Source organism: Marmota flaviventris, chromosome 3 (assembly GCF_047511675.1).
Source record: "Marmota flaviventris isolate mMarFla1 chromosome 3, mMarFla1.hap1, whole genome shotgun sequence".
In the NCBI taxonomy this organism is placed as follows: Eukaryota; Metazoa; Chordata; class Mammalia; order Rodentia; family Sciuridae; genus Marmota; species Marmota flaviventris.
This window is the reverse complement of record NC_092500.1, coordinates 59,885,081-59,904,008: the sequence shown is the minus strand read 5'-3', so window position 1 is coordinate 59,904,008 and position 18,928 is coordinate 59,885,081. Positions and strand designations below refer to the sequence as shown.

General features: G+C 44.8%; 2 protein-coding genes and 1 pseudogene across 3 annotated transcripts; 1 reads left to right on the top strand and 2 right to left on the bottom strand.

The window, feature by feature from the left end:
* Nucleotides 1-77: 77 nt before the first annotated feature.
* On the bottom strand, nt 78-18,893 carry Pmel (premelanosome protein). Its single transcript, XM_027927007.1, has 12 exons — nt 18,841-18,893; nt 10,916-11,028; nt 6,919-7,029; nt 6,618-6,764; nt 5,186-5,320; nt 4,546-4,707; nt 3,583-4,293; nt 1,696-1,812; nt 1,386-1,470; nt 1,077-1,282; nt 889-976; nt 78-327 (listed from the first exon to the last, which is right to left on the bottom strand). Exons 2-12 carry the CDS (start codon nt 10,989-10,991, stop codon nt 186-188), a joined length of 1,980 nt encoding a protein of 659 aa, XP_027782808.1. The 5' UTR covers nt 10,992-11,028; nt 18,841-18,893; the 3' UTR covers nt 78-185.
* LOC114085768 (large ribosomal subunit protein eL21-like) lies at nt 9,345-9,829 on the bottom strand (annotated as a pseudogene).
* On the top strand, nt 11,794-17,752 carry Cdk2 (cyclin dependent kinase 2). Of its 2 annotated transcripts, XM_027927020.2 has the most exons (8): nt 11,794-12,121; nt 12,889-12,966; nt 13,078-13,198; nt 14,015-14,185; nt 14,647-14,748; nt 15,553-15,696; nt 15,998-16,201; nt 16,465-17,752. In XM_027927020.2, exons 1-8 carry the CDS (start codon nt 12,006-12,008, stop codon nt 16,567-16,569), a joined length of 1,041 nt encoding a protein of 346 aa, XP_027782821.1. In that variant the 5' UTR covers nt 11,794-12,005; the 3' UTR covers nt 16,570-17,752. The 2 variants fall into 2 exon arrangements, with proteins under 2 accessions (XP_027782821.1, XP_027782830.1); XM_027927029.2 differs by lacking the exon at nt 15,553-15,696.
* Nucleotides 18,894-18,928: the final 35 nt, after the last annotated feature.

The following is an 18,928-nucleotide window of genomic DNA, read 5'->3' as shown; positions in this document are numbered from 1 at the left end:
TGTTAAGTGATACACCTCCTTCTTTTCCACCTTCATGCCTTAAAAGACTGATCTCAAGAAAGCAAGAAAAACAGCACCAAGTTCCAAGTATTTATTTCAGGTAATGGTGGTCTCCAAGGAAAGACTGCAGAAAAGACAGGCATTCCTGTCAACCCCAGGAGAATCATATCATCATATGAGAGTACTCAGACCTGCTGCCCACTGAGAAGTGGACTGTTCTCACCAGTGGGGCAAGCACGGAGGACCCTGGGCAGACGTAGCCAGTGAGTGCTACTGTGTGGCAGCTGGGAAATGGGGAGAGCTGAGCCCTGCTTCATAAATCTGCGCCTGATATTGAGAGAAGGGGGGGGAAATGGTTAGCAATGGACAAAGGCCAATTATCTGTGCTTCTCCAAAGAAGGGACACACCCATATCCCATGCTTGGCCTTAATTCTAGCTCCTTTCCCTTCTTCCCAACTCCAGGATTCATCGTCTCTTATTTCTATGGTAACCTCTCTCCTTTACCTATAAACTTCCCTGCTTTGAAGACCTTGGCCTGGGGATCTGCCCCTCTCAAAAGTGCTACACATAGAATATTAACAACAGTTATCAATGTCCTCAATTGGTGCACTCTTGCCAGGTGGTTTACTCACATTGTTTCTAATCCTGACAACAGTCCCACAGGGAAGGCATTGTTTTTCTTATATCTCAGAGGCTCAGAAATTTTAAGCTATTTCCCCAGTATCCCACAAGAAAGACTGCAGCCTAGGTCTTTCTAACTTATATTCCTGGACTCTTTCCTAGACACCATGCTTCCTCAAAGGGAATGGTAGTTCATTTTCCCCTTAAGGAAGAGGAAGAGGTGTAATAAAGGATTGCGGGTCTGGGCTAGATGGTGGGGTTCTCACCTATATATCAGAGATGCAAGGACCACAGCCATCAACACCAGCAAGATACCCACAAGCAGGGGAACCTGCCCAAGGCCTGCTTCTTGACCTGTGAACAGAATCCCAGGCACTGCTTCATACAGTGTCTTCTCCCTCCCTTCTGGCCTCTGCCCATTCCCCTTCATCCTATCTTATATCTAAATACGTACCAGGCATGATAAGCTGGGTGCTGGCCACTGCCAGGCTGTTGGCATCAGCCAAGGACACATTGAGGCAGTAGGTCCCTGAGCCGCCCTTTAGTACCTGGTGCAGAACCACCTGGCAGGCTGGACTTGGTGGCACAGGCTGGCACAGACGTTGGGCTGGAGGCTGGCACCCTGGTGATGAAATATCCAAACAGGCTTCCTTGGGCAGCCTAGAATAAGGATCATCTTGCATCAGGGGATCTTGGAAGGGACATGACTCCAGAGATCAATGGTCAACTCAAGAATCATCAGAGCAATCATCAGGATACTCACCCGCCTTGGCAGGACACAGTCAGCTCAAATGCATCCCCTTCACTGGATGGTACGGCCTGCAGGATCTCAGCATTCTCAATGCCCTCTGTAGAATTGCAAGGTATAAGTTGGGATTCCTTCTGCAGGTCCATAGAGAGGAAAGCCGTAGGGCTACTCTCCCAATCCCATCCCTTTGTCTTCAAAGGAGGACCCTGTCATTGGGGCATTCTTTCTGTCTGGGTAAATAATTCCTCTCAAGGTATGCTCCCACTTGATGGTACTGGGCAGCATATACCTTTCTTCATCAACCCCCAGGGTAAGCAAGACTTACGGACAATATCCAGGGTGAGAGAATAGGAACCATATCGATATAGAACACAATCCAAGGGGACTTGTCTCTTCACCAGCATTAAGGTATCTGTGCCATCCAGCGGAGGGCTCAGGGACCCTGGCAGGAGAGGATTGAGGAGGCAAGGTTAAGAGACAGATAAGAAGACTCACTTGGAGGAAGAGGCCAAGCAGACATTTTCCCAAGTAGAGCTACTGGATCCTGAAATTACTGGCTTTAAGTCAGACAAGATCTTGGAAATATCTTTTTTTGGGGGTACTTGGGATTGAATTTAGGGGCACTCAACCACTGAGTTACATCCCCAGCCCTATATTGTATTTTATTTAGAATCAGGGTCTCACTGAGTTGCTTAGCATCTCGCTGTTGCTGAGGCTGGCTTTGAACTTGCAATCCTCCTGCCTCAGCCTCCTGAGCCGCTGGGATTATAGGCTTGCACCACTGCACCCAGCAGAAATATAATTTTATAGATAAATAAACTGAAGCCCAGAAGAAGAAAATTACTGCCTTAGAGTCACAAGGTTAGAGGCAAGAGTTGTAGTTTTCAAAAAGTCTCCCAAATATTTATCATACCCCACATTACGCTAGGTCCTAGGCTAGATACTTGATGTAGCTCATTTAAACATCACTAACTCATCCCTTCTGTTTTCACTTTGGGACAAGAATCTAGGAGTGGAAAATGGTAGGATCAGAGTCTTAGAATCTGAGAAAGATTTCTGTGCATTTATGCTTGAACAGAAAATGTGATATAAATATGTAAATGATCACAGTCTGTTCCCTGGCCTTCCCAGCTGTTCTCAGGGGTAGAAAAGCAACAAGCTCTCTCCTCATATACTGGGGAAGACCCCAGATAACTGAACTCCAAATCTCTTGCATGTCAAGAGACGCTTGAGGGCTTTAGAGCTAGTAAGAACTCTGAGGAGATCACAGTGTTAAACAGGATTAGATAACATCTGGGTAAGACTTTCAGAGTAGAGAAGTAAGAAATATCCCTTCTCAATGAACCTCATGCACACTGGTGTGTGTGTGTGTGTGTGTGTCTCCTCTCTCTCTTCCTCCCCCGCTTTATCTATCTATCTATCTAGATATCTATCTATCTATCTGTAGATGGACACAATACCCTTTTTAAAAATTTTTTAATATTTATTTTTTTAGTTTTCGGCGGACACAGCATCTTTGTTTGTATGTGGTGCTGAAGATCGAACCTGGGCCACACGCATGCCAGGCGAGTGCGCTACCACTTGAGCCCAATACCCTTTTTTTTTTTTTAATATTTATTTTTTTAGTTATGGGCGGACACAGCATCATTGTTTGTATGTGGTGCTGAGGATCGAACCCGGGCCGCACGCATGCCAGGTGAGCGCGCTACCCCTTGAGCCACATCCCCAGCCCCCCGCTTTTTTTAAAATAATTTTTTGTTGTTGTTGTAGATGGACACATATTTTTATTTTATTTATTTATTTTTTATGTGGTGCTGAGGATCGAACTCAGTGCATCACACATGCTAGGCAAGCACTCTACCACTCAAGCACCACCCCCCCTTTTTTTTTTTGGTACTGAGGATTGAACTCAGGGGCACTTGACCACTGAGGCACATTCCCAGCCTCATTTTGAATTTTATTTAGAGACATGATCTCACTGAGTTGCTTAGTGCTCTTGTTGAGTCTGGCTTTGAACTTGAGATCCTCCTGCCTCAGCCTCCTGAGCCACTGGGATTACAAGTGTGCACCACTATGCCCGGCCCCAGCCCCCTTTTATTTTTATTTATTTATCTTTTTATGTGGTGCTGAGGATTGAACCCAGGGCCTCACATGTGCTAAGCACATACTCTACCACTGGGCCACAACCTCAACCCTGCACTGGTCCTCTTACCTGTAGTACCTTCTGTAGACATGAATGGGCTAGCATCTGGACCCTCAGGCTCAGGGGTTGGTATCTTTTCAGCTGTGGTCTCCACCAACTCTATAGCTGTCACCTTTGTAGAGGGCTCTGCAGTTGGCATCTTTACAGGTGTAGTATCTATAACCTCTGTAGTTGACACCTCTGCAAGTGTGGTATCTATGACCTCTGAGGTTGGTAGCTGCTGCAGTGTAGTACTTGTTCCCTCTGCAGTTGGCATTTGCACAGATGTGGCATTTATGACTTCTGTGGTTTGCACCTGCACAGCTGTGGTTCCAGACGGCTCTGTAGTTGGTACCTGATTGGGTGTAGTACCTATAACTTCTGCAGTAGGCACTTGCCCAACTGTGGTGCTAGGAACCTCTGCAGTTGACATATTCCCATCTGTTGTGGCTGGAAGTGGGGAAGAGCCACAGGAGGTAAGAGGAATGGCAGCCTGCAGCACCACCTGAGCAGTGACGGGGCCAGACTCCAGGTAAGTATGAGTGACCACAAGTGCCCGAGAGATCAGAGTCCCAGTACCATCTCCAAAGTTCCATGTATAAGAGAGGTCAGCCCCCTTCAAATAGCCACTGGGGTCATGGAGCTGAAGAGAAAAGGTCAGAGGTTGCTTCCTCAGGAAGTGTTTGTTCCCTCCATCCAAGGCTTGTAGTTGGGACACGCTCACGGAGAAAGGTACCTGGTCTGGGATTGGAGCCAGAAAAGGTGAGAACCAAACCTGGGCCAGAGCTTCTCCTTTCATAGCCATACCATCTAACCCAGAAGCTGGTAGTATCTGACAATTCACTGGTTCTAAACCCCACATTCCTCTGCTAAGGTCTTCCTGGCCCTGCCCCTTGAAGGTAGCACACCATTTCCTCTCTTCCCTCCAGTCCACCCAAGCCTCTCCATATTCTCCTGCTCTATTGCTGGCTTTGCCAATTCCTAGACCCTTACCAGTAATGGTGAAGGCTGAGCTGGAGCGAGCAAGGGGCACGTAGCTCTGGGATCCACGGTGATGGTAGACAGTCACTTCCATGGTGTGTGTGCCCAGCATTGCCTGTTCTGTCCCAATACTCAGCCTGGACACTGGACCCCCCAAGACTTGCCAGTATTGGCCTGAGGTTTTTGAAAAGAAAATCAGAAAGGGAGATGCTACTGGTCAGAGGGAACTGGAGCAGGATATGAAAAAGAATACCAGAGAAAGAACATCAGGAGATATATTAAGGATGATTACTTCAAAGGGTGTTCGGAAGGCTATGACATAACGGGGCAGAGAAAGGGTTCTATTGTGTGTGAGAGGGCATTTCATGGAGTGGGACTATAATTGAGAAAGGGTTGCCTGCGTTGGCTGGGGCTATAGATCAATAGTGCATGGTGTATACAAGGCCCTGGGTTTGATCCCCAGCACCCCCCATCTCCAAGAAAAAGAATTGAAAGGGAGTTAGGTGCTATGAATGAAGAAATAGCCATGGGGGGGAAATGAGGATTAGGGGAAATCACAAAAGTTAAGGGCTGAGGCCAAAAAGAAAGGTGAACATGTAAGAAGAAGAAAATATAAGTATGTAGAGACAGGTCAGAGAAGGGAAACTCTCACCCCAGGTCTTCCAGACATAAACAAATCTTCTTCTTTGAGACCAAGGGCCAGATGGGCAGGGTCCACCATCAGGGAAGATGCAGGCATCGTCAGGTTCCTGGGGATACACTGGTTCTCCTCCCCACACCTGACTCCCTAAAATGTAAATACAGTCACCCTCAACCCTAGCATTCTTTTTTTTCCCCCAGTACTGGGGATTGGACCCAGGGGCACTTTACCACTGAGTTACATCCACAGCCCTTTTTAGTTTTAATTTTAAGGCTGGCCTTGAACTTGCAAGCCTCCTACCTTGGCTTCTGGAGTCCCCAGGATTTCAGGCATGCGCCACTGGCCCTAGCATTCTGCTGTATACATCAAAACCCCTATAATAGCTCCTAGGGTATCAGAGAGGGGCTCTAGTAATAATAGCTAGAAAGTACAATCTCTATGGTATAACCCATTTGGGCTTGTAGTTGGGGCTGGGGGTATGTGTACACTACAATTTAAAATTCACTTATATACACACATTCACACACATACATAAGAAAGAGACTGTGCTGGGCATGGTGGCACATGTCTATAATCCCAGCAGCTCAGGAGACTGAGACAGGAGGATCACAAGTTCAAAGCCAGTCTCAACAATTTAGCGAGGCCCTAAGAACTCAGTGAGACCTTATCTCTAAATAAAATACAAAATAGGGCTAGGGATATAGCTCAGTGGTTAAGTACCCCTAGGTTCAATCCCTGGTATGAAAAAAAAAAAAAAAAAGACTGGAAAGCCATATATCAAAATGTTTATGGTGATTTTCTCTAATCAGTGAAATAAAAAAAAAAAAACAGTATCAGCTAACATTTTTTGAGCCTTTCCTGTAGGCTAGAGAAACCTAATACTGAGTTCTTCATATAATATCACATTTTTATTCTTACAACACCTTTCAGGAAAGGTACCACCCCCTTATATGGATAAGGATATGGAAGCACAAAACAGTTAAGTTACTAGTCTAGAACACAAACTAGTTACAAACTGAAAACTAGGTCTGCCCAACTTCTGGATTCTGCTGTCCCTCAGTTTGGGAATTATAATTTTCTTTACTTTTTGCTTTATCCATGTTTTCTAATACTACTATAATGAATTTGTATCACATATGTAATTTGTTTAAAAAATAAAAGGAGGCTGAGTTCAGTATTGCAAATCTATAATTCCAGAGACTTGGGAGAGGTAAGAGGATCACAAGTTCAAGGCCAGGCTGGGCAATTTAGCAAGACTTTGTCATAAAATAAAATGGCTGAGGATATAGCTCAGAGGTGCTCCTGGCTCAATTCCCAGAACCACTCTGAATAAGCAAACAAATAAATAAATATTAGAGCAGGAATGGGACATTCTTGAAGCTCACTGGAGACATCAGGGAATTTGAGCCCTAGGAATAAGGGTCTGAAGTAGGGTTGTACTTACCATTGATGATGGTGTTGTTGGCCCAGATAACCTGCCCATCTGGCAGTACCTTTTGGCTTTCAGGGAAGTGCAGGGCAATAGAGAAGGAGGTATTTGCACCAATCAGTGTAGGCCCATCATTACTGAGCTCCAGGGCCACCTGGCCACCTGGGAAGCGAAGTTGCATTAGTGAGGACTCTGTGGCTTCCTTTTCCCATTTATCTTTCCCCTTCCTGTCTTCCCAAGGTGGATTCACCCAAGTTCTTCCATTCCTCCCCATCCTATTCTCACCATATTCTCCCCAGAACTTTCAATTTCCCACCTTTCCAGCAGTCAGGCCTCTGGACTTCTGTCCACTCTGGATACAGCTGTCTGTTCCAGGCTTTTGTTCTGAGCTGCCTCAAGACTCCAAGCCAGTCCTGGTTTCTGGGTCCTAAAAGGAATGTGCCATGAGGACTCTAGGATCCTCAATCAGTTCCTTTTCAAGGCTAACACTCCATTCATGTCACTCCACTCATTCTCACATTCAAAGGCATTTTAATTTACTGAATACCCATCACGTATTAGGCACTATTTTAGGCACAAAAGACTTAAGAATAATAAGGCTCTGAAGGGATTCAAAGTTGAGTATAAGAAATGAGCATATACACACATTATTATAATTCAAGGAACTGTTTAATGCGTACCATAACAGACATACCATATAGTGTAACAAAATGAGAAACTAAACAGACTAATTCCACAAGAGTACATTGGGGAAGTACTCTTGTGGAATTAAATGAGTACATTAAATGAGGAGCTGCCCCAGGACTAGCACATGGAGGCATGGAAGCACTTGACATGCTAGGGGACTACTAGCATTGTGTTGTTGCACACTATGGCTGAGAAGATGGGGTGGGGACTTTGAGTGTCACACTTGGGGGTTTGGCCTTTATCCTGTAGGCAAGCCACCTTTGAAGCTATTTTTTTTTAAATTGAGATTTAATCATGTACCATAAAATTTACCCTTCAAAAGCTTTTACTTTTTATTATTTTTTATTTTTATTTTGAGACAGGCTGTCTCTAAGTTGCTTAGGGCATCAATAAATTACTGAAGCTGGCCATGAACTTGTGATCCTCCTTCCTTAGCCTCCTGAATTGCTTGGATTATAGGCATGTGCTGCTGTGCCCAACAACCCTTTGAAAGCTTTTTTTTTTTTTTTTTAAATAACAAAGAAGTTCTTACAGTTATTTAAAATATTGTACTACATGATAAATCTGGTTTTAAATATATTCCATTTTTTAATACAAAACTGCAGTTGTGGTTCAACTTTTGGGTTATACACTAAAAAGAAAACCAAGTTTTGAATCATCAGTTAACTCAAGAAAGGAAGTAACTCTTCCAAGTCAACTTCATTGGAGACAGAGTATCAGAACTGGAACTGGGATCAAAATTGAAAAACTATAATTTTCATATGAAGCTTTGAAACCTTTTAAAACACAATTGTATTAGTATTTTAGAAAGATCACTATAGCAAGCAGGGGATGGTTGAGAAGTAGGCAGAAGTTCGGGGTAGGGACAGAGCAGCAAAATTATTGTAACTGACCAAGAGAGAGGTCTGAGGGGAAAAAAAAGAATATGTTGGGCCTTCATATACCCTCACCTAGATCCAACAGCTATCAACATTTTGCTGTATTTGCTTTATCCTTATTGATTTTTTTTTTTTTTTTTTTTTTAGGTATTGGGGGATTGAACCCAGAGGCACTTAACCACTGAGCCACACCTCTAGCCCTTTTTAATATTTTATTTAGAGAAAAGTTCTCTCTGAGTTGCTTATGACCTTGCTAGGTTGCTGAGGCTGGCTTTGAACTTTCAAGCCTCCTGCCTCAGCCTCCAGAGATGCTAGGATTTACATGTATGGGCCACTGCGCTCAGCTTCATTGTTATTTTTGTTTTTGGCTAAGATATTTAAAAGTGACTCTAAGGGTTATGTTAACCCTATGGACTTTTTTTTAATATTTATTTTTTAGTTGTAGTTGGTTGGACACAATACCTTTATTTTAGTTATTTTTATGTGGTGCTGAGGATTGAACCCAGAGACTCACACACATGCTAGGTCAGCACTCTACTGCTGAGCCCCAACCCCAGCCCCAACCCTATGGACTTAAAAAAAAACACTTTCCTGCATAAGCACAATGTCTTTTCACACTAGGAAAAAACTATAAGATAAATAGCAGTCCATATAAAATTTCATGAATATCTAGAAAAATGTTTGCTTTTTTTTTTGGTTGTGGTGGGAGATGGGATTGAACCCAGAGCCTCTCACCTGCTAATCACAGTTCTGATGCTGAGCTCCATCCTCAGCCTATTCTTATGATTTAAAAAAAAATCAGAATTCAATATGTAAGCATGATCTTTTAAGAGCTTAGGTGAATGGATGTGAACAGAATGTTTTCAGAAAACATTAAGAAACACAGTGAAAGAAAAAGACTTGAAAGTGCAGCACAAATGAGGAAAGCCAATCAAGGAAAACTTCCTAGAAGTCTGTGAAATTGGGATCTAGACAGAGAAAGAGAGGTTGGGATATGATATATACATTTCAGCATAGCAAAAACCACCCTCACCTCATTTCTTTTCCTCCTTTTTTTTCCCTCTTTTTCTGGAACCCATGGCTTTACCATTGATCTATATCTCCCGATCTTTTTATTTCTTTTTTTCCCAATTAAGAAAATCATTTTTGTAGTCTTTATTTATTTATTTTACATTTCTTATGCCATGAATTCATAGGTAATAGGTTCCAGCAGCTCAGGATTCTTTCCATTTGTTCTGACAAAATATATTTCTCTGGGTGGAGCAGGCTGGCACTTCAGCTGAACCCAGGTACCTTTCTCTTTGGCTTCCTTCTTTTTCTGATAATTTTCTTTTACATATTTCAGGAAGGTGTCTCGGCTCTTAGAGTGCTTAATGTGCTCAATATGCACATTAATTCTCTAAGCAAGAATCTTGCTCTTAACTTGCTTATTCACAACAATGCCAACGGCATGCTGGATAACACTGTAAACTTTCCCAGTTTTGCCATGCTAACATTTGTGGGACATTCCTTTTTGAACAGTACCCATTCCCTAATGTCTATAATATCATCCTTCTTGTAGATTCGCATATATATGGCCACAGAAAAAATTCCATCTTTTCTAAAAGGTCTAGAGAACAGACATCATGTTCCTCTCCTCTTTCCCTTTGTGTTCATCATTTTGGCAAATTACTGGAAGATGGCAGTTCAGGCCAAAAGGAAGGGCTTTATTTTATTTTGAAATAGAATTCCACCAAGTTGTTGAGGCTGGCCTCAAACTTGCTATCCTCCTGCTTCAGCCTCTCAAGTAGCTGGGATTATAGCATGCACCACCACACCTTTTTATCCTCACTCCATTTCTTTCTTTTTTGGTACGAGGGTTTGAACCACTGAGTCATATCCCTAGTCCTTTTTATTTTTATTTGAAACAGGGATTCCCTAAGTTGCTTAGGGCCTCACTAAATTACTGAGACTGGCTTTGAACTTACAAACTTCTGCCTCAGCCTCCTGAGTTGCTGGAATTATAGGCATATACCACCATGCCTGGCTCCTCACCCCATTTCTAATGCACACTGGAAACCTTGATGATTCTTCTGGGGGATGATCTGGAATCATTTCACTGAGTTTCCCACCAGTAGAGCAAGAGAAGTCATGAGATGCGCCATTCTTTCTCCAGTTCCAACCCTCCCTCCTCAGAGCAGCACGGGACATTCCAGACCCTCTCACCACCACCACCATCACCACCCCTTGCTCCTGTCACGAGGATCCAATCCCCCAGAGCCTATTCATGTGATGCTCAGCTGAGACCCCCCCCTCTGCCTGTTTCTCCCAACCCCAGAACAAAAGATCTAGGCTGTGTTCACCCATCCCCATCCCAAGATGGGGATCATTGTACCTCTTTAGCCTTCTTATCCAACACCATATTCTGTCACTCCCCACTTTAAATCCTCTACCCCCAAGTACCTGAGACATTACCTGAAAGATCTTTTCACCCTTGTGGAGTCCCAGCTCCAGCTCACTGCCTGCGGGTCCTCAGATTTAGCACCACAAAGACCCACTATCCTTTTGCCCCTCCAAGCAGACAGGATTATTTTCATGTTCAATCCCAATTTTCCATGTAGGGAGGGAGCCAGTGCCCATAATCTCACTAAATCAAACAGGTGGGAGAAGCCTGAAATATTACTGGTATCTCACATTAAGAGCGGGAAAACCAGAACAGGTGTTCAATCCCTAATCAACACCTGCTCCTGTCCATACACCCACACTCACCTTCTGTGGCCCCCACAGCCAGCAGAGCACTTAGCACACACAAATGGAGAAAGCACCTTCTCAACACCACATCCATCCTGTTCTTCCCTTCAGCAACCAAAGGCGCTGGGGGACTGGAAAAAAACCCTATATAAGAAAAGAGTGCTCATTTACATAGCCCTTCCTCCTCTCCCTCTAGGAGTGGTGTGGGAGGAGCGAAAAGACTGGAGAGAGTCAGAACTGATGAGGGATCCGGGTCCCTAGACATTCCTTTCCCATCAGGCTACTCAATGACAGTTTCTGGTTTTACTGTGTCACTCTCACCTTGTCAACACTCCATCACCCGAGAAAGAGGGGACCGATAGATAACTATATAACACACACCCGTCACACACAATTCAGAGAGTGAATCAATAAGTTGCGTCAAACCAAGAACTTTCAAAAACACTGAAATAGAACCTTTGCATCCAAAAGCAGAGAGACAGTATCAGGGTAGGCTGAGAGGCGGAGGCAACAACACCTCTGAGGCTCATGAACCCCTTAAGATTCCCGGCTTTCTGCTTTTCAAAGTAGGCTCCCTGGGCCGAGAGAAATTTAATTTCAGTTCGATACCCATTTTCCCAAAAGGCAGTGAAAGTACTGATTTAAAGATCAGGGAATTCCTACAGACTAGAGACACAGGACACTCGAGTCCTAAGCAGGAACTTGGGAAAAGACGTTCGCCGCCTCACAGAGGAGGAAACTTAGTCTCGCCTCTCAGAATCAAACTTGCAGCGGGCGATGTCTTTCACCGCGAGGAGAGCTGGGCTCGCCGGGCTCGCCGGGTCCCCTCTGACGTCCACCAATTGGAAGGGCAGGGGGCGGAGCCAGGGAAACGCGGGAAGGAGGGGAGGGGCCTCTGGTGGCGGTCGGGAACTGGTGGGGGAGGCGGCAACATTGTTTCAAGTTGGACAAATTGACAAGAGCCAGACGTAGACTGCGTTCCATCCCGACCTGGGGCCACGGTGCTGAGCTGTTTCCCCCTCCTCCGCCTCCGAGAGTTGGGGCCCGCTTTCTGCAGGGTTCCCAGGCCCCCGCTCCAGGGCCGGGCGACCCTACTCGCTGGCGCTTCATGGAGAACTTCCAAAAGGTGGAAAAAATCGGAGAGGGCACGTACGGAGTTGTGTACAAAGCCAAAAACAAGTTAACGGGAGAAGTGGTGGCGCTTAAGAAAATCCGCCTGGACACGTGAGTGGCCTCTGTAACCGGGACTCCTAACTAGGGAGCTCCTTGACTGTCCCCCCCCCCCACCCCACCCCCACCCCCACCCCCACCCCCACCCCCAGCCCCACCCCCACCAGGCGAGTAGCCGTCCAGGGACCGGAAGGTAGCAGGGAGGGACTTCTTTTGAAGTGAAGGGGTGGGTTGCGGGTAGTAGAGGGTTCCCCTGAGCAGAGTGTAGGGTAGTGTAGAATCCATGGAAAACTTCCTTCCCATACTGAGCCCACTGAAGTCTCCAAAAGTGCAGTAAGAGAGACTCGGGAAAAGAAAGGAGGCCTCTGGGATTGAGTCAAGGACTTTCCATGGATTTGGGTTATGTGGAAACCAGTAAAGAACACTTTTCTGAATGAGCAGCTGGCCTCACTGCCCCAACCCCACCCTCATCTTAGAATTCTCTCTCTCTTTCAAAAGAATGGCAGTTGAATCTCGCTGGCCCCTCTGGGGAGACTGGGTGCTACTCTTTTTTTTTTTTTTTTAATTTCCTTTTCTTTGCTTCACCTTCACCAGGAGCCTTTACTTACTTACCCCTGGAAAAAAGGAAATAATGACCCTAATGTGTCTGTCTGAAAGCCACACCCTGACTACCCAAGAATTACCTCCTTACAGCACCCTTCCTCTTTGACTTTCCAAGGGGATACTGGGGTGGTGTCTCCTTGGGGGAAAGGAATGACTAGATTGGGAAGAAGGAATATTTGTAACCATATTCCCATCTCTGCTTTTCCAACCTCTCCAAGTGAGACTGAGGGTGTACCTAGTACTGCCATCCGTGAGATCTCTCTGCTCAAGGAACTTAACCACCCTAATATTGTCAAGTAAGTATGTTCTGAGAGGTGATCTAACAAGGAAGGAGAATGAATTCTTTCTGGATAGCCTGGGCATTTCTCTCCGCTGCACCTCCATTTTCCAGACCTTCTCTTCCACAGGCTGCTTGATGTCATCCACACAGAAAATAAACTCTACCTGGTTTTTGAATTTTTGCACCAAGATCTTAAGAAATTCATGGATGCCTCTGCCCTCACTGGCATTCCTCTTCCCCTCATCAAGGTAATGCTCATCATCTATTGGGCACATGTTTTAGGGGTCTAGAGGTAGGCAATTCAGACTGGATGATAATTTGTTATCTTGGCCTCCTTCTTCCCAGTCTACCCCCAACCCCCTTTCTTTTGTGTCTCTTTCCCTGCTCATTATATTCATTAACCCTAGGGTTGGGCTGAAGAATCAAAGTTGAAACTCTAGTGAGGCAACTCAGAAGCTCAGGTGAGAGGTCAGATGAAACTGAGATAAATGGGAGTTGGTAGATTCCTCCAAAAAGCCCTTTCACCTATTAGTGGAAAAAATAGCTAGTGAATCTCTATTGTCTGTTTAAGCCTGGGTTCTTCACTTCTGGAACTACTTTCTTTCAATCTAACAAAAGACATTTATTCATCACACATTTATTAAATGTGTTAGGGTATAGAAAAGGATCCATAATTGAATAAGACCTTGTCTTTTTTTTTTTTTTGAGTGCTGGGGATTGAACCCACGGCTGCTTTAACATTAAGCTACATTTCAAGCCCTTTTTAATTTTTATTTTGAAACAGGATTTCACTAACTTACTTAGGGTTTTACTAAGGTGCTGAGGTTGGCCTTGAACTTGCAATCCTCCTGCCTTAGCCTCCAGAGTCATTGATATTATGGGCATGTGCCACAGCACCTGGCATAAGACCTGGTCTTTATCTTCACAATACAATGGAAGAAATAGCTTTTAAGTGTGTAGTTATGATATAACATAGTTTTAAGTAGAGTTTTGGGGGCAAAGAGCAAACCCTGACCTGCTCATTGTGATGGAAAAAACACAATCCTTCATGTCTCTTTTTTCAGAGCTATCTATTTCAGCTGCTTCAGGGCCTAGCTTTCTGCCATTCTCATCGGGTCCTGCACCGAGACCTTAAACCTCAGAATCTGCTTATCAATGCAGAGGGGGCCATCAAACTAGCAGACTTTGGATTAGCCAGAGCCTTTGGAGTCCCTGTTCGTACTTATACCCATGAGGTAAGTCCCTCTACACATTTCCTCTCTGATCATCCTGGGAAGTATTAACAAGGGCATTCACAAAGTTACTAAAAATATGTGGCAAACAATTTCTCTCTTGGTAGATGGAAAGAATCTCTGACACCTTAAGTAGTCTTAGGTATATACAGAAGTCATAATTTGAGGCAAATTGGGCTTAGATTTTAAGCCAAGATGGCTAGATGGCATACTGTTAAAATTATGACCATTTGTCTCGAGTTTTTCAGGAAGGTCTCAAATAGGGGTTCAGAAAATGTGGTTCCTAGAGTAATGGACTAAGCTAACTCTGGGCTAAGAACTTGTGTGTAGTCATTTCTATTAGAAATCAAAAGGAGAGAAAGAAGCTACTTAGAGGCTGAGAGCAGAGTTTTGTTGAGGAGTTGAGATGTGGGAATCTCCATGTCCCATAAACCATCCCTCTCCTTCCTATTCTTGTCCCCTAGGTGGTAACACTATGGTATCGGGCACCGGAAATCCTTCTGGGATGCAAATACTACTCCACAGCGGTGGACATCTGGAGCCTGGGCTGTATCTTTGCAGAGATGGTATGGAAGCTTGCCCAAGTTTCACCCCACCTACTCCTCCTCACATGCAACAACAACAGAATTATTTTTTGGCTCAGCACTATGGCCTTTTGTCACAGAGTTCACCAGATCAGCACCAGGGGCAGGATTTGGGGAGATAGGACTGTTGCCCTTGATATCAACTACAAAGTTAGAATGTCCTCAGACAGACTTAGTATCTAGTATACATCTCTTATCACTGAAGTGAACTAAATCATTTATGTGGTTGTTAGGCTGTTTTAGCTTTAGTCTGCATATATTTGGAAGAATGAGTTCCATTTGGTGCTTCCTTCTTTTGGCTTATATACCTTGTTGCTGAGGCTGGCTTCAAATTTGTGATCCTCCTGCCACAGCCTCCTGAGTAGCTGGGATTACAGGCATGTGCCACCACACCTGCCCTGTATACTTTGTTGTAGGGTGCCAAGAAGGTAGTGAAGCCAACTGTATTTATCTATACCCTTCATTTAATTACAGACTTCAATCATGTCCCCCCTCAACCTCTGGCTTTTCAGATTGAAGGATCCTTGAGGCCCAGCCTTACATGGGCTCTTCCATTCTCTTTAATACAACAGTGTAGTAAGCTGAGTCTTCAAATCAGCAAAGACATTTTGTGGTCCTTTATCTGGGTTATAACTGGTGGCTTAGAGACCATTAGTCTATAAATAAATATTATACACACACACACACACACACATATAAACATACATAATGTGCATTTATCCCCCAGTGCATTACCTTACAATTGCCCATATTCCTCTCTCAATTCATCAACAAATATTTGTTAAGCACCTAGTGTGTACCCAGCACCATGCTAAGTGCTGTGGGGAACACAGAAGAAATGGAAGACACAGTCTCTGCCCGCTGTGCTCCTATCTAGAAGTGGCTGCATCACAAGGAGGGGGGATGACCGCAGTGTCTACCCCACACCCCGTGAGTGGCTTGGGATCCCTTTGCTACACGTCAGTGGCACCCCAGACATTCACCCCCTCCCAGCCCCACCCAGCCTTGGGGATCTGCAAAGCCATGGTTGGGGGAAGGAAGGAGGGGGAAAGGAGACAGATGAAGGGACTTCATTGTCTCAGGCTCTGTGTGACCGACCCCATGAAAGGCCCTGGGGAGGGAGTCATGGGGCCCTGCTGACCTTCTACTGCCTGTGGGAACCTCCTTTGACAGGGGATAGTTTGACTGACACCATTGTGGGTCTTGGCTTTTCCTCTTTTCCCATTTTCAGGTGACCCGCAGGGCCCTATTCCCCGGAGATTCTGAGATTGACCAGCTTTTCCGGATTTTTCGGACTCTGGGGACTCCAGATGAGGTGGTTTGGCCAGGAGTTACTTCTATGCCTGATTATAAGCCTAGTTTCCCCAAATGGGCCCGGCAAGATTTTAGCAAAGTTGTGCCTCCCCTGGATGAAGATGGACGAAGCTTGTTATCGGTAAGAATGGGGAGTGGGCACTTCATTCATTCCCTAAGGGAAGGGCTTTTCCAGGGTGAAGGAAGGCTGACACCCTGAATGCTGGGCCTCAGCTTTTCCCTAGTCCTTTGCTTCCCTGTGTCAGCATGCTGGTTCATATATATGGGAGGAGGGAAATGAGAACCTGTGTAAAAGTAGTCTGGTCTCCTGATTTCTAAGAATGTGTTGCTGCCCACTTAGTCTAGTGTCACATCACTGAAGTCAGCATACATCTTTCCCTCTAGCAAATGCTGCACTACGACCCCAACAAGAGGATTTCAGCAAAAGCAGCTCTGGCTCACCCATTCTTCCAAGATGTGACCAAGCCAGTACCCCACCTTCGACTCTGATGTTCTTCCCCAAGCCCTCACCCCCAGTCTCACTCTGTCCTCCAGTGTGGGTTTGACCTGGCTTGACTCTGGGCTATTTGGACTCAGGTGGGCCCTCTCATCTTTTCTGGGTGCCTTAACACTTGCCTTCCCCTCTCATCCAACCAGCTCTGGGCATCCAGAGGTAGAGAGGAGGAATAAGTGAAAATGTAAAGAAGTTTCAGTATTAGATGCACTTAACTCAGCTTCTGCCACCCTTTCTCTCTTTTTTTAGTCATTGCTGAGGAGGGCTGGTTTTCAAAACAAAACAAAACTGACTGTTCTCTCCCCACATGGGGTTTGCCATCCCAATCTCTGAATATCTTTGAATGCCCCATAGATATTATTTCCTGCGTTTGGGATGACCAGTGACCCCAGTCCTCCTGCTGCCACTGTTTTTGTAAAGACCAGAGGATAGCAGGAGGCAGAGTTGGAACGTTTGAGAACCAAGCAAAACAAAACCATGGGGAGGGATCTATTTTAAAGAATTAGGTTAAAAAATAGATCCAATCAGTTTATACCCTAGTTTTAGTGTTTCATCTTGCCTAACAGGCTGGGAAACTCAAGACAGAGCCCCATTGGGGAAGCAGAAGAAATGATTGCCTATAGACCCCTTGTCTGCCCCTCCTAGGGGCCAAGAGGAGTCTGGGAGGCCCAGGGGACAGGGATTGTGCTGCACTCTGACCTGTTGCTTCACCATGGCCTTATGAGGCAGGTGAGATGTTTGAATTTCTCTTTTCCTTTTATGATTTTAGTTCTTGCCAGGGATCTCTGCTCCCATCTTCTTTGGAAGTTGTCTCTTACCCCATAAGAGTGAAGTTAGGGTCTAGATATCATTTGGAGAATGCTGGTACTTTTTCAGGATTGTGCCTGAGTGGGGGCATTGGGAAAAAATTATTTCTTTAAAAGAAGGATGAACAATTATATTTATATATCAGGTTATAGTTGGTTTTTTTTTTTTTTTTGGTCTTTTGTCAGAGTGGCTGGATTTGTTGCCGTGTGCACCTTGGGGTTTTGTAATTTTAATGTTTAAAAAAAGTACTTTTTCTTTTTATGATTTTGTCTCTCATCTCCCACCCTGTCCTTGAGTGCTCTTTCTCTATTAACATTATTTGTAATTTAGTTTGTAATTCATTAAAAGAAATGTTCCTAGTTTTATAGCTCATCTTCTTCCTCTTTAAGATTTACTTAAAGAATGGTGTGGGAAAGAATCTGAATGTGTGATAACTGATTTCAGACACCTTTTTTCCTAATCTGTGTTTATACAGGGCTACCTTCCCACCCATTTTACAGCTGGGGAAACTAAAGCCTCTGTGTTTTTTTTTTTTTCTAGTTGTACACAATATTTTTTTATTTATGTATTTTTATGTAGTGCTGAGGATCGATATCAGTGCCTCACTCATAGTAGGCGAGCGCTCTACCCTGAGCCACAATCCCAGCCCTAAAGCCTCTTTATTTTCTAGTTAACTTTCCTCATGGACCAGCAGCTCCCCCTCCTCCAAATACACACCACTGTACAAAGACGTAAGAAGTGGCTGTTATAGAATTTCCAAGCTAGGAAGGGTTTAGGAGTAGCAATATGGGTTGGAAGTGGACTCCAGGGGAATTCGCCTTGACGCTTCATTTTCCATTAAGCTCGCCACTTTTCCTTTTTGTTGCTTATCACAAACAGAAAAGCCCTTTACTAAAGATTCTTTTATTTACATTTACCTGCGATTCAGAAAATATCAATTGTCTATATGAAAAATTATCAGGAAAGGGCTAAAATGTCTTCAAGCTACCTCTTTATGTAGTTGCCATTGACTCCCTCCACCAAAAAACAACCTCAGACCGCGAGTCACCTCCAAAACTCCTGTCGTCTGAAGCCCCACTAAAAATTAGGAAGTTCTGACTTGAAGGTTACTTAAATTCCCAGGATCCAGCTCCCTAAGAAAAGCATTTCCCTTTACGCCGGCGAATTTGTCACAGAGGGCGGGGCAGTAGTCCGCCCCCCGCCAAATCCAGGGGGAGGGGCGAAGGTCAGTAGCGGCTTCCTAAGGCTTGTACGACCTCGCCTGGCCTGCCACTCAAGTCCCGAACTTTTGTAGTACTGGTTAAAGTTTCACTTTGACCCGCCTCCATCACTCACCTGATTAGATGTTTATGAGTCAAAAGGCGGGGTCATGGGGTGTCGAGATTTTATTGGTTGAGACATATGCCTGTCAGCGCAGTGCCGCCCCGTGTTTCCTGGAGCTCTCTTTAATGGCTCCTTACCTCGTTCATCTTCAAGGCTTCTCTCTTAGTACTGGTTTGGGGATCCGCCTTTCCAATCCTTCGTTCGAACTCGTTGGAGATAGAGCCC

Bases quoted from the DNA above. Each gene is read 5' to 3' on its own strand.
- Cdk2 (XM_027927020.2), top strand. From the start codon at position 12,006: ATGGAGAACTTCCAAAAGGTGGAAAAAATCGGAGAGGGCACGTACGGA. The intron at 12,122-12,888 runs GTGAGTGGCCTC...AACCTCTCCAAG, and splicing joins AAGAAAATCCGCCTGGACAC to TGAGACTGAGGGTGTACCTA. The intron at 16,202-16,464 runs GTAAGAATGGGG...CTTTCCCTCTAG, and splicing joins ATGGACGAAGCTTGTTATCG to CAAATGCTGCACTACGACCC.
- Pmel (XM_027927007.1), bottom strand. From the start codon at position 10,991: ATGGATGTGGTGTTGAGAAGGTGCTTTCTCCATTTGTGTGTGCTAAGT. The intron at 7,030-10,915 runs GTGAGTGTGGGT...CATTCCTTTTAG, and splicing joins GGCTGTGGGGGCCACAGAAG to GACCCAGAAACCAGGACTGG. The intron at 4,708-5,185 runs GTGAGAGTTTCC...CAAAAACCTCAG, and splicing joins TTATGTCTGGAAGACCTGGG to GCCAATACTGGCAAGTCTTG.